This window comes from Leptonychotes weddellii, chromosome 15 (genome assembly GCF_054177405.1).
Source record: "Leptonychotes weddellii isolate Sample4059 chromosome 15, ASM5417740v2, whole genome shotgun sequence".
Classification (NCBI taxonomy): domain Eukaryota; kingdom Metazoa; phylum Chordata; class Mammalia; order Carnivora; family Phocidae; genus Leptonychotes; species Leptonychotes weddellii.
The window spans coordinates 22,691,265-22,704,176 of record NC_138383.1 but is presented as its reverse complement, the minus strand read 5'-3'; the positions used below and the strand labels follow the sequence as shown (position 1 = coordinate 22,704,176).

Sequence of the window (12,912 nt, the reverse complement as noted above, 5' to 3'; positions counted from 1 at the left end):
AAAAAAAAAAAGAAAAAGAAACAAAGTGAACTTCCTGACAATTAACATTTTTTGTGTATCAAAAGACAATATTGGTTCTCCCTCTCCCACTCCCCCTGCTTGTGTTCCCTCTCTCGCTGTCTCTCTGTCAAATAAATAAATAAAATCTTTAAAAAAAAAAGACAATATTGGGGGGCACCTGGGTGGCTCAGTCGTTAAGCGTCTGCCTTCAGCTCAGGTAATGATCCCAGAGTCCTGGGATCGAGCCCCACATCAGTCTCCCTGCTTGGTGGGAATCCTGCTTCTCCCTCTCTCACTCCCCCTGCTTGTGTTCCTGCTCTTGCTATCTCTCTCTCTGTCAAATAAATAAAATCTAAAAAAAAGAGAAAATATCGGGGCACCTGGGGGGCTCAGTCAGTTAGGCATCTGCCTTCAGCTCCAGTCATGACCCCAGGATCCTGGGATCGAGCCCCGCATCCGGCTTTTTGCTCAGCAGGGAGCTTACTTCTCCCTCTCCCTCTGCCTGCCACTCCACCTGCTTGTGCTCTCTCTCTCTCTCTGTCAAATAAATAAACAAAATCTTTTTTAAAAAGGAGGAAAAAAGAGAGAGAAAAAAGAGACAATATGTCTCTATGTGTAAACACATAGGCACACAGATAAATAAGAGGCTTCCAGTACTGGGAAGCATGGTAAGGAGGAGAGTGGGGCGCTGTGAGTGTAACAGAGTGGGGTGGTCAGGGAAGGCTTCTTGGAGAAGGTGACAGTTGAACTGGAATGAAGATGATGAAAAGGTGGCCGCCATGTGAAGAGTGGGGGAGAGGCTAAGGGAAGGGGGACAATTCTAAGCAGAAAGGCCATCAAAGGCCCTGAGCCAGGCTGATTTGGGACAGTCAAGGCTCAGAGAGAGGGAATGCAGTGAGGAGGGAGGGGGAGAAGAGGTGATTTTGGAGGGTATGCGAGGGGCCACACCTGGTAAGTCCTGCAGGCCACAGTCAGGGATTTGGAGTTTATTCTGACTGCAGTGGGCAACCAGCGGCAGCTTCCAAGCAGGGGAATGAAGTGTCCTATTTGGCTTTAGAAAGATCTCCCTGACTTCAGTGTGTAGGATGAACAGCAGGGGCAAGATGGACGCAAGAGCAGCGGAGGCAGGATGCCAGTTGGAATGTCACTGGGATGGCCTAGGCTAGACTTGACCATGTCTCAGGCTAGGGCTAGAACAGTGAAATGGTGAAAAGTCATATGGGTCTAATTTGGAGGCAGGATGAGAGGGTAGGAGACAGAGGGAAGTCACAATCACTGGTTTTTGGCCTGAGCAGTGGGCCGGCTGCCATCTATCTATTTAGGGTGGGACAACTTGGGAAGGACTCGGATTTGGGGCGGCGTGGAAGGAAGTTAGAACCTAGCGGCGGCTGTGGTATGTTCCTTCGGTGTCCAAGTGGAGGTGTCAGGTAGTTGAACGGAAGTTAAAGGCAGAAGTCTGTAGTTCAAGGGAGAAGCCTTGGCCAGAGGTGAAGATTTGAGATCCGTCGGACAGTAGATGGTCTCTGAAGGCACAGAACCGGATGAGAGCCACTACGGGAGGGAGTGAAGCTAAGGACGGAGCCAAAGTCAACTTGGGTCCCTCACGCCAACTATCATTCAGAGATGGTGGAGGAGGAGGGGAAAGCGAAGGAGCCCGAGAGGGAGCTGTGGGCGAGTAGGAGGAAACCCAGGGAGGGTGGTGTTAGGAAAGTCCAGAAAAGAAAGTTTTTCGAGAAGGAGGAAGCAACCAACTGTGTCACATGTCACGGACAGGGGCGCCTGGGTGGCTCAGTTGTTGAGCGCCTGCCTTCGGCTCAGGTCATGATCCCAGGGTCCTGGGATCGAGCCCCTCATCGGGCTCCCTGCTCCGCGGGAAGCCTGCTTCTCCCTCTCCCACTCCCCCTGCTTGTGTTCCCTCTCTCGCTGTGTCTCTCTCTGTCAAATAAATAAAATCTTTAAAAAAAAAAAATGTCACGGACAGACTGAGTACATGAGGTTAGAGAATTGACTTTTGACTTCGGCAAAATGTAGGTCAGTGGTGATGTGGACAAGAGCCACTGCAGGTCAATGACGGGGACAAAGGGCTGGCTGGAGCAGGATGGGATGGGGTGGGGGAGGGGCATGGAACAGCAGGCCCGGGAATGAGGGTCTCACGGCAGGGCTTCTCTAAGATGGGCAATGAGGTGTACTTATGCCCAGAGGATAATGACAAAGGTCCACTCATGAGGGAAAAATGGCTGATGCAGCATCACTTTGGGAACCAGGTCCTGAGAGGGTACGAGGGGTGGAGCCCAGCGGGGGGTTGTCAGGTGTCAGGTGGTTCTCCTGTGACTGTATCCATTTTTGCCTCTGAAGTCTGTGGCACCATCACCAGCTGAAATTGAGGCTGGGAGTGTGGAAGATTCAAAGAGAGTAGAAGGTATAAATTGGTCATCTCAAGAGTGAGGATGGGAAACTTCAAAGGCATGTTGGAGGAGTTGAGGGCCCGCTTGGGATCTGCAGTTTTGATTCTAAAGTGAGTCCAGCTGCACAGCTGTGCTGCTTCTTGAGCAAAAGCTGGACCCAACCAGAGTCTGGGGTTTTGCCGGGTGAGAACGATGGATGGAGAAGGGGGTCGAGGGGTTAGAACCAGGACAGTGATGATCAGGCTGGATCAAGGGCTCCAGGCTGGGTAAGGAGGCCAGTGAGGACGTGGTGGATGGCACTGCAGGGGGGCTAAGCCTTGGAGGGCTCCTGGGCTCAGAGAATTGCTGCCACGGGGCTAATGCAGTGTCTGAGCTGGAAGAATAGGAGGTGAAGTTCAGGGGGCGGGAGGTTTGAGGGATGACACGCGGGAGTGTGTGGCTGATATGGGGTGGAGGCGAGGCTGTTGCAGTCAAGGGGGATCCTGAATTCTCTTACCTCCTTAGCCCTCCCCATGTGGGGTCTGAGAGCTACATCCTACCAGAGCTGGAATGGGGGACCTCTTCACTGTACAGAGAAACTGAGACCCAGAGATGCCGGGTGCAGAAACTTCCAGGTCGGAAGCCAGCGTTCCGAATCTCAGCCCCAGAGTGAGGGGAGATTCTTGTTGGTGTCATCCCTCCCCCCATCCCCCAGCCTGCCCCCTGCCCCCTAGCTTTCCCCTGCACTCCCCATCCTCTGGGGGGAGTCTCCTGCAGACAGAAGCCCACAGCCACAAGGAGCGCCTTCTTGTTAACCACACCCCACGGGCCCTTACAAACGCCAGTGGCAGATCTGCACACTTGTTCTGTCGTTCGTTCTCCCACTCAGTTAATCATTCGTCATTCGTTCATTCATTCGTTCGTTCATTCATTCGTTCATTCATTTGGTGATTCTTTCACTCGGTTCAAGCTGTTAAACCAAGTGCAAAGGATGAGCTCTCAGTCACTGTGAAATTGTCATCCACCCAACCAACCAGCCAGACGCCCGGAGTGCCTGCCAGTCACAGAGCTGCATTGGCTAACATGTGGGCATCACAGGTCCTCAAACGTCTGGCGGGTGTCCAGGCTTTCCCCCGCCCGCTGCCGATCTCGTCCCTAACTGCATACATCATATGTGTGCCAAATGTCGGAGCCCTTCCTGCCTCTCCCTCATAGCAGGGCTGATAATATATGAACAGCTGTCGGTCAAAGTCCACAAGGTGAGTCTTCATAAACTTCTAAAGCTGCCTCTATTTCCATTAAAGAATTTTTTTTTTTTGATTCGAGGAAGCAATGCTTGCTTATTGTAAAAAAATACGACAAAGCATACAAAGTAAAAAACCTCCCTTACAATTGGCTACCTCCGTCCCTCCATCCCACAGTGCCAACCACTGTTAGAAGTGGGGCAGTGGGTGTGGTTTGGTTCGTATCTTTCTAGATCTTTTCTATACATTTGCAAAGGAAAAAAATATATATATATAAATATGCATGATCGAGTATATATTTACAAATTGAGATCATAAGCTATTATTCTGCAACTTGCATTTTCTCTGTAACAGTAGGTGATGAGCGTTGTGACAGGTTGGTGCTGCAGATCTCCTTCATCCTTTTTAAATGCTGCACTGCATTCACACTATGGATGGACCTGGCATATTTAATTGGCTCCCGTCAATGGACACGTAGGGTGTTTTGATTTACAGCCCCCCCCCCAGCTACAATGCTGCAGTGGACATCTTTCTGAGTTCCTCTGTCTGAGCTTTTCTGAAGGCTCATTCCCAGAAGTGGAACTGCTGGGTCATGTGCATTTTCAATTTGAACGGCTACCCAGTGCCAGGCAGTGCCCGACACATAGTAGGAGCTTTGTAACGTTCCGTGGCAGGAAAGGATGCTGCTAGATTGCCCTCCAGAGTCACACTATTTCCCCTCCCACCAACAAGCAGAGAGACCTAGAACTGGCGGTGTCTGCCACCAGGTCCCAGCAATGCTGGGTTTCAGGATGACCACTGACTATCTCTCCAGCCACTCTGCTGCTGTGGGGGGCTGAAAGGCCTCATGCCATCTTTGATGAAAAGAAGGTGGCGTCCAAGCTGAAGGGGATCCTCCTCCGGGTCTGCAAAGCCCATTGCTTAACGTCCTCCCACCCAGGTGGGTGTTTCCCCAGCGAGGGCAGCATCAGCCCTGGGACTTCTCTACCTGGGGACAGCCACACTTGCACAAAGCAGACCTATCTTCCTTCTGCTCCCCCAGATCAATCCCTGAAACTCAAGGGAAACTTCTCGTGACTGTGCTCATTCTCCTAACTGCCAACTCTGACACGATATTGTCCCTAACTACTGTTGCCCCTCTGGAGCTCTGTCCCCAGCCCCAGCCAGGCAGCCCCTGTTCCTAGCATCTTCAGGGCTGGCTGTGCCATTTCCCTGCCCCTGGCCCTGCCACCTGCCTGGGTCGTGATACTCTAAGGCTGGGTATTATTAAGAGAGTGCTGGAGGAGGCATTCCCACCCGCACAGAGGGCCAGTCCTACCTCCGATCTTCCCAGGAGCTTCGGCCCGTGTTGTTGCTGTGCCCCCTGTCTGGGAAGGAAGGCTGGGCTGGTGGCATTCGTGGGCTGCAGGGGAGCAGGGCAAAGGCAGGGTCATGGTGGAGGAGCCCAGCCCTGCCTGAGCCCCAAACACCAGCATGGTGAGGGGGTCTCTCATTCTGCGTTCCCCATGCAAATCCCCCAGCTCCACACTTTGCTGCAGGCCCCATGGGGACTGATGCCCCCATGAAGACTCTCTCCCGTCATTCAACAGTGAATGCTTCTTTCCTCTTAGGGGTTAACCCCACAGATGAGCTCGGGTGGGAGTGCCCGGAACCAGAAGGGGCTGGAAGAGTAGGGAGAATCTGTCCTTTGCTCTCCTCCCTCCAGGAGACTCCAGGGTGGGGCAGATCAAGGTCTCCGGAGGTCCTGCCCCATAGATGGCCAGCCTCCCCCACACCCCTCTCCTTTGCCCCCTTCCCACCGCCATGGTGAGAAAGGCAGGGAGCTAAGCTCCATATCCCCTGGGCAGAGCAGTGGGAGGATGGGATGGGGAAGAAAAGAACAGTCACTCTCACACCATCCCCAGTTCCCCGTCCAGGCTCTTCAGCACCCTGAGCCCTGAGTCTGGGTCAAAGCATCTGCAAAGATTCTCTCCCAGAGGGTGGTTCACAGATGTACTGTCTGCCCAGGCTCATCATCAACACATCAATGGTGGGATTTTGGGTGCAGTGACCTACCCCCCGCCACCCCCCCACCATCCCCCAGCAGCACCTGGGCTCACTCCCCATTACCTCCCCACACAGCCAGAGGCAGACTCTCAAGTGACAATCAGCTAAAATTTAGTGAGGACACATGTTGGGGGGGGGTACAATGGGGTCTTGTCTATTCAGGTAGACCTCAGAGCCCATGCAGTCCAATCTCCCACGGAACAGGAGTGCCCTCTAGAATATCTCGGAGCTGGCTGTCCAGTCAAGATGTGTATACTCCACAGAAACAGGGTTCTCAGAGCAGCCCATTCCACTGTCAGGCACCTCGGGTGTTGACATGTTCCTCCTGGCAGCCTCTGACGTGGATGGGGTGGGGGTGGGGGGGACGCTGACCCTCCAGACCAGCTCTCAGGACGAGAGCAGCTGGGGTGGAACCGGGACAGGAAAAGCAATAAGTTAAAACCAAGAACAGCCCGAGACATTGCAGGATGGGTGGGGGCATCACAGGGGTCCCAAGTCTCTGGCTTAATGGAGGCGGCGTTGGAGAGGAGGGGCTGACGCTGAAGTTGCAGGCAGGTGGGGGCTCAGAAGGCTGGGTTATCGATGCCCCTGGGCTGTCGGTGCATCCCAGCATATTCTTCAGGACTGAAGCTGTAGGGAGGGGGCGGCTCTGTGGGGGGCAGGACAGGCTTCAGAATAATCTGCAGGGAAAAGAGGGGACACAGAGACTTTTCAGGGCCCGGCACCAGCCATCACCACCCAAGCGCTGGCTGGACAGGGGCGACCCAACGGTGGCTGCAGAGCCCTCTCTAGGTCCGGAGGCCTGGTGTAAGGAGGTGTAACTGTTACCTGTTGCTCGAAAAATCTGGACAATAGGGAGGTAGGGCCAGCTGAGGAACAGAGCAAGGAGTGGGACGGGGACACCCACCTCGCTGTAGGGGGGCGGGGGCTCAGAGGTGGGCGTCCTGACCCTCTCTGGGGGGGCAATGGAGGGCGGCTCCGGGGGCCCCTGGTGATCCACTGGGGGGTCCTGCTCCTGATCTCCACAGCTGCGACAGAACCGCTTAGCCAGGCAGCAGATGCACAAAAGGGGTATGATGATGAGTAAGGTGATGACGAAGATCCTGGGATGAGGAACCACCGACATCTCCCTGAGTCCCTGGGCTGTCCCCACCGCCCCTCCTACCCCAACCTAGAGCAGCCCTTGGGCAGGAAGTCCCGGTCCCCCCCCCCCCCCCGGCCCCCCGACGAGTGTGGAGTGTGCCCGACGAGCCGGCCCTGGGCTCACCTCAGGGGACCGGAGAAGAGCTCATATTCTTGGCAGCAGTTGTCACCACAGCATTTGAATCCTTTGGGGCAGGTGCTGGGGGGGGGCGGGGGACGGGTAAAGAGGGTCTGTTGGTCCCAAGGTGGCAAGAAGATCCCAGCCTCCCCAAAACTCACCCATATCCTCAGGGCAGGAGCCACGCCCCCGCAGGATGGGGAGTAGGGGCCCTCCTTGGGCCCTGTGGGCGAGCTGGGGCTGGGACCCAGGAGCTGGATTCTAGGCTCATCTCACTGCTTGTGCCAAGTTACACTCCTTTCTGGGTCTCACTCTCCTCATCTATGAAATGGGTGTAATGAATATCCTGTCGACTTCACTGGGCAGGTGTGGGCGCGGCGTGTTGCAGTGGCTGCAAGAGCCCTCGAAGGAGATGGACAGGGTGGGGAGCAGTGGGAGCTAACTCGAGGGGCCCTTGGTTGGCGCCCGTGGACTAAGAGGTGGGAAGGAGAGGGTGTTCCTGGAACATCCAGGGCTGACTTGATGGAAACATTCGTCTGCTCAGGGACCACCCCCCTCAGCCCTTCCTCATCGCGCTCAGGCCTTTTGGCATTTATATATTAAGATCGACACAGGCCGGGGCACCTGGGTGGCTCAGATGGTTAAACGTCTGCCTTCGGCTCGGGTCATGATCCCAGGGTCCTGGGATCGAGCCCCGCATCCGGCTCCTGGCTCAGTGGGGAGTCTGCTTCTCCCTCTTCCTCTGCTTCTCCCACTGCTCATGCTCTCTCTCTCTCTCTATATCTCTGTGTCTCAAATGAATAAATAAAATCTTTAAAAAATAAAAAAATAAATAAAATAAATAAAAAAATAAAAATAAAAAAAAAGATAGACACAGGCTGTTTGCACGCCCCACCCCCCGGGGGGGGGGATACCCTCGGAGGAGAGACGCCTGAGACCCAGAGGGCCGAAAGAGGGGCGGGGATTAGACTTCAGACACGCCCACAAGTGCGGCTCCGTCCCGCTTGGCTGGAGGAAGTGGGCGGGGAGTGGGGGAGTGGGAAAACCTCCTCGGCTAGAAAGGCAGTGGTGACTTTCTGCACTTCCCCCATGAAGGCAGACAAGGAAGGATTTGGGGTGTCTCCTCCCCAGACTGGACGTTATAGCCCAAATCCCAGACTTACAAGAAGAGTCCACATTTGGCTGCAGCCTGTGGAAGGAAAGAGGCAGAGGTTAGGGGGATCATAAACCAGGGGGGCAGCATCTCTACCCACCTGCAGCCCCGGTACCTGAGAGCCTGCAACGGGTTCCCAATGGCCCAGCATCCTCCCCTGAGCCTGCTGTCCACCTCACTCCAGGTCTGTGACTGGAGCCCCAGCTGACACCGGGCGCCCCCCAGCTCTCCTTTCTCTCCGCACACCAGCTCACCCCCAGACCTGTAAGCTCACGCTTCTGACCACTCCTCCAGTCTATCTCCTTTCCATGCCTCACCTACAATCAGGGACACCAGCAACTCTCTCCTGCTCACCCCAATCACTCCCCATACCTCAGGCAAGTTCCTATCCAGCAAATCTGATCATCCAAAAATTCGTTGGAGGCCCCCTTCAGTGGCTCCCTGGTGCCTGGACCCCCAGCGACCAGCCTCTTCCCCCTTGCCCTCTTGCACACGCACCCCCTGGGAGTTCCCTGAACACTCCTGGCTGTTTTACACCTGTGTGCAAGGGCAGGCCCTCTTCCTCCTGCCTTCATCCTTCATGGTCTGCCAAACCCCCATTTATCTTTTGGATCTCTGCCTGGGGTGGAGTGGGTGGGTTCCTTGCTCTTGGGAGCCACCCAGACTCTCCTCTCCGGGCCCAGCTTCACCCTCCCTCCCTTCCTCTTCTGCACCAGTTCTGCAGGAAATCTAGGGTACTGGTCCAGAATTTAACCGGATGAATAGCAATGATGTGTATAAGCCCTGCTTGGAACATTCTTACCCCAGGTATCTGCAAGGCTGGCGCCCGCCCCTCCCTCTCTGCCCATCTTACTGAGAACTACATCTACTCCCCCACAGCACCCCTCACCACGCTTTTCTGCAGCTCCTACCCACATCTAGCATACTATATGTTTCCCTTTGTCTTGTTCATTGTCTGTCTCATCAGAAGAATGTAAACTCCAGGAAGGCAGGCATTTTTGTCTGTCATCACTGGTGAAAAACCCAACCACCACAATATTTGCAGAATGAATGAAAGAGCATTCGCTGATTACCTGGTTTCATTTCCTCCCAGACAGTGGGGTGAGGGGTCTGGGGAGGGAATGGGAGGTTACCTGTCACTCCACCCCAGCCTCGGGGGACGAACAACGGCCGCCTAAGAATAAGATGCCAACTTTGGCAAGACTACCACGTCTTCATACCTTCACTTGAAATAACTCAATCACCTTTCAATTACTAACAACAGTAAAGCCAAGAAAACCTACGACGACAGCCAGTAACAGGTGGGCTGATTCCGCTCCACCTGGAAGCCTACCTGCCACAAGCCTTAGCCCCTGGGGACTAGAGCAGGAATGAACCCCCGAAACCTGGCCCGGCAAGGGTGGGAGCTTCACAGCACACGGAGGCAACTGCAGAGATGGGGACAGGCCAAGGGGTCCAGGCACTCAGGGGCACCCTCTTCCCCCTCCAGATTCCAGACCCCGTCTCTCCCCGCTCTCCAGGCCCCCAACTAAGAAGGACTGAAAACGAACAGCTTCAATAAATTAATCCTGAGTTGTGCTGTTTGGGAGGGTTGATCTCCAAAATTCTCTTCCCCCGCTTTAACTGGGGGGTGGTCTTGTCTGCAGTGGCTCAGTCTGAGTTTTATTGAGCGTCCGTGTGGTCTTATTGAGCGTCCGTGCGGTCATGGAGAACCGCAGCTTACTGACCCGTGCAGCGGGGATATATCAGCACCTGCCGCCTGAAGTCGCTGGGAGCAATCAAGAGGATGCTCAGCTTAATGCTGGCACCACCAGCTTGCCTAGTGGCTGAGGAGTAGCGCCAAGGCTTCGGGGGCAGAGTCCCGCGAGGCAACACAGTCGTGTAACTGTGCCCCGTTCTGGGGAGGGGGCCCGGGATGTCGCACTTTTTTTTTTTTTTTAAAGATTTTATTTATTTATTTGACAGAGAGATACACAGCGAGAGAGGGAACACAAGCAGGGGGAGTGGGAGAGGGAGAAGCAGGCTTCCCGCGGAGCAGGGAGCCCGATGTGGGGCTCGATCCCAGGACCCTGGGATCATGACCTGAGCCGAAGGCAGACGCTTAACGACTGAGCCACCCAGGCGCCCGGGATGTCGCATTCTTAAACAGAAGGGAAAAATCCCTGTTCTAGGCCCATGTGAGTTGCCAGCATGATCTCCCATCCCAGGACTGGACAGATCTCCCCCAACATTTTGAGAGTTTAATGGAGGAACGGGAGGAATGAGGGGGCGCATAAAGCCTGCGCCCCGGTGAGAATCATGGACTTCAGAGGTCAACCCAGCCTTGGGTCAAGCAGCCAGATCAAATCCTGCACAGGCTGGAATCCTACTCCCACTCCCAGGAGGGGTGGAAGGAGCCTTCTCTCCCCTAAGGCACAAGCTGAGACACAGTCTCAGAGAGGGCCAGAGCTTCCTCCAAGGTCACCCAGCACTGGAGGAACAGAGTTAGGGTGACAGGCTGGTCAGGTGTCCAGCCCTCAGTCCCCGCTAGTCCCCGCTTTCTGACGCAGCGGGAAGAAGCGGGAAGGACGAGCCCAGGCTAATAGGAGGGTCAAAGTCCCCACTCACAGAGAGGCACTAGGTGTCAGATGGTGGTGGGCGGGGGCCGGGTCCCTACAAGGTGCCCCCCGCAGGCGTAAGAACCCAGGCCTTCTCAGGGCCTCCCTCCGCCGCCCCCACCTCCACCTCCCCGGCAAAAAGAGAAAGGAAGTCGCTAATTGCGTACGGTCACAAGGAAATCCTGACAATGGAAGGTGGTGACCGAGCTCCAGAAGTAGGCCCCTGACCCACAAGGGTAGGGCCCTGAAAGTTCTATAGCTTTACCTCCCAAGCGCTCACCTGTTGGGGGCCGGCCAGCAGGCCGAGCAGCAAGGTGGGTACGAGGCCGGGGACCCAGGTGTCGGACATCCTGGCACGGGGGCCAAGGAGCTTCCGTGTGTAGGGGGAGGAGGGGAGAGGCGGGGCCGCGACCTCTCCCACGTCTCTCCACCTATGGGGCCCCGCCTCGGGATGGGGGCGGAGCTTATGCACCCGCGAAGGGCCGGACTTGGGGCAGGAGGGGGGTGGGGAGGAGGGGGGAGGAGAGGGGAAAAGATCGGCATTGGGTCTAGGGAGTTGGGAGGTAGAAGAGATTAACTGGTAAAAAAAAACAAAAAAAACAAAAAAACGTGGGGTCAGTTCTAGAGCTACTCCTTGCCAGTACCCGCTCCTCCACCCTTAAGTGGCCTCGGGCTTGAGGGAGGCAGTGCTGCGCCGGGCCGGGAATGGGGTGGCGGGCGCTGAGGGAAAGGATGCGGGCAGAGCGAGCCGCCCACTGCAAGCCCCTTCCCATCTGGGCTTGCGGGGCACTGTGGTTGAGGGAGAGGGAGGGGGAGGCCCGGGAGTGGATTGAGGGCATTGTACGGGGGAGGGGGGGGGGTCACCTTTTTTTTTTTTTGGCCAAGAAGAGAGGGACCGGCGGCCTGGTTGATTTCAGGAGCACATCATGAGTACATTCGTGTCCCCCCCAGGGTCCCCTGCAATCCTGGGAGGATGTGTTGGTACACTGCCTCCATTTGACTCTAGGGGAAATTAAGGCCCAGGGTTCAGAGACTTGCCCCCTGGCTCGGCAGCTGGGGGAAAAGCGGAAGCTAGGCGAGCAGGGGCGCGGCCGAGCGGGCCCATCCGGATTCCTGGAAAGACCCCGCGGAGGCGGTCCCAGCTGGGAGGGCCGGATTCCGACCCTCGGCGGCCGCGCCCCAGCCCTCCAGGCGCGCTGTGCTTCCCGGATCCGGCCGGCAGGTGGCAGCATCGCCCAACGCCGGATTCCCACGGAGCCGGGCGGCGCGCCGACGGGACCTGGGGCCGGGTCTCCCCGCGCTCCCGCTGGGGGAGGGAGCTGGCTGGTGCGCGGGGTGGAAGGCCGCCTCGGGGCGGGGTGGGGGCCATAGGCGCCGGGCGAGAGCCAGATGCCCAAACACGGAGGAGACGTGTGGGCCCCGTGCCGGAGCTGGAGAGATGGAGCCCGGACCCCTGGGAAGGGGACGCAGGGGAGATGGTGGGTGGGGTGCTGCTCCCGGCCCGGGGAGACAGGGGAGGGCTCCCGGAGAGGCTCAGCAACCAGCTGGTTAGGCGTCTCTTGCCGCGTCTCAAATCTGACTTTGCCACTGAAAAAGATCCCCAACTTAGTAGGGATGGACCGACTTCCTCCTCTGGCTGTCTTTTCTTTTTCTCTCACCGCTTTCTGTTTATCTCTGTCTTCGTCTCTGGCTTGTGTAACCTCTCCTTGTCTCTCCCCATTCCTCCCGGTGCGTCCTCCTGTTTGTTCTCCCCATCGCTGTGTCCACGCGGTTCCTCTCCATCTGCGTGTTTGCTTGTTTTCCCTTCTCTGTTGTGAATCACTGACTCCCTTGGAGTCTGTTTCTCTCTGTGTGCGTTTCTATTTCCTTTGTCTCTGATTTGGTCCTGTGTCTCCCTGCCTGAATTTCTCACCGACTCCCTGGTCTCTCTCTGTTCCTCTTTCCCTGTCTCTGTTTCTCATTATCTGTTGGCCCTTTTTTTGCCCCTAAGGACAGAATCTTCCATTCTCCTGATCCAAGTGAAATCAGTGTCTGGCCGCACAAAATGGCCTCTATTTCCAGTTCCTGGTGACTCTGAGTTTGGAGAAGGTCATGGGCATCTCTTCCCTCCTGCCCATGCAGCTGGCTCTGGCCCCAGCTGGCCCTTCTCCCAAGGGGGTTAAAACAGAGAGTGCTGGAACCTTCTCCCAGCAACACCCACACTGCTGTCTCCTTGGTGAGGCTGCTG

At 56.1% G+C, this 12,912-nt stretch overlaps 1 protein-coding gene across 1 annotated transcript; it reads right to left on the bottom strand.

Annotated features, from left to right (window-relative positions):
* Nucleotides 1-5,763: 5,763 nt before the first annotated feature.
* On the bottom strand, nt 5,764-11,144 carry TMEM92 (transmembrane protein 92). The gene is made up of 5 exons (XM_006740722.3): nt 10,966-11,144; nt 8,099-8,124; nt 6,942-7,016; nt 6,582-6,777; nt 5,764-6,354 (listed from the first exon to the last, which is right to left on the bottom strand). The coding sequence occupies exons 1-5, from the start codon at nt 11,032-11,034 to the stop codon at nt 6,238-6,240; spliced, it is 483 nt and encodes a 160-aa protein (XP_006740785.1). The 5' UTR covers nt 11,035-11,144; the 3' UTR covers nt 5,764-6,237.
* Between the last annotated feature and the right edge of the window lie 1,768 nt (nt 11,145-12,912).

Bases quoted from the DNA above. Each gene is read 5' to 3' on its own strand.
- TMEM92 (XM_006740722.3), bottom strand. From the start codon at position 11,034: ATGTCCGACACCTGGGTCCCCGGCCTCGTACCCACCTTGCTGCTCGGC. The intron at 7,017-8,098 runs GTAAGTCTGGGA...GCCCCCCCCCAG, and splicing joins GCCAAATGTGGACTCTTCTT to CACCTGCCCCAAAGGATTCA. The intron at 6,778-6,941 runs GTGAGCCCAGGG...TCCTCATCCCAG, and splicing joins CTCTTCTCCGGTCCCCTGAG to GATCTTCGTCATCACCTTAC.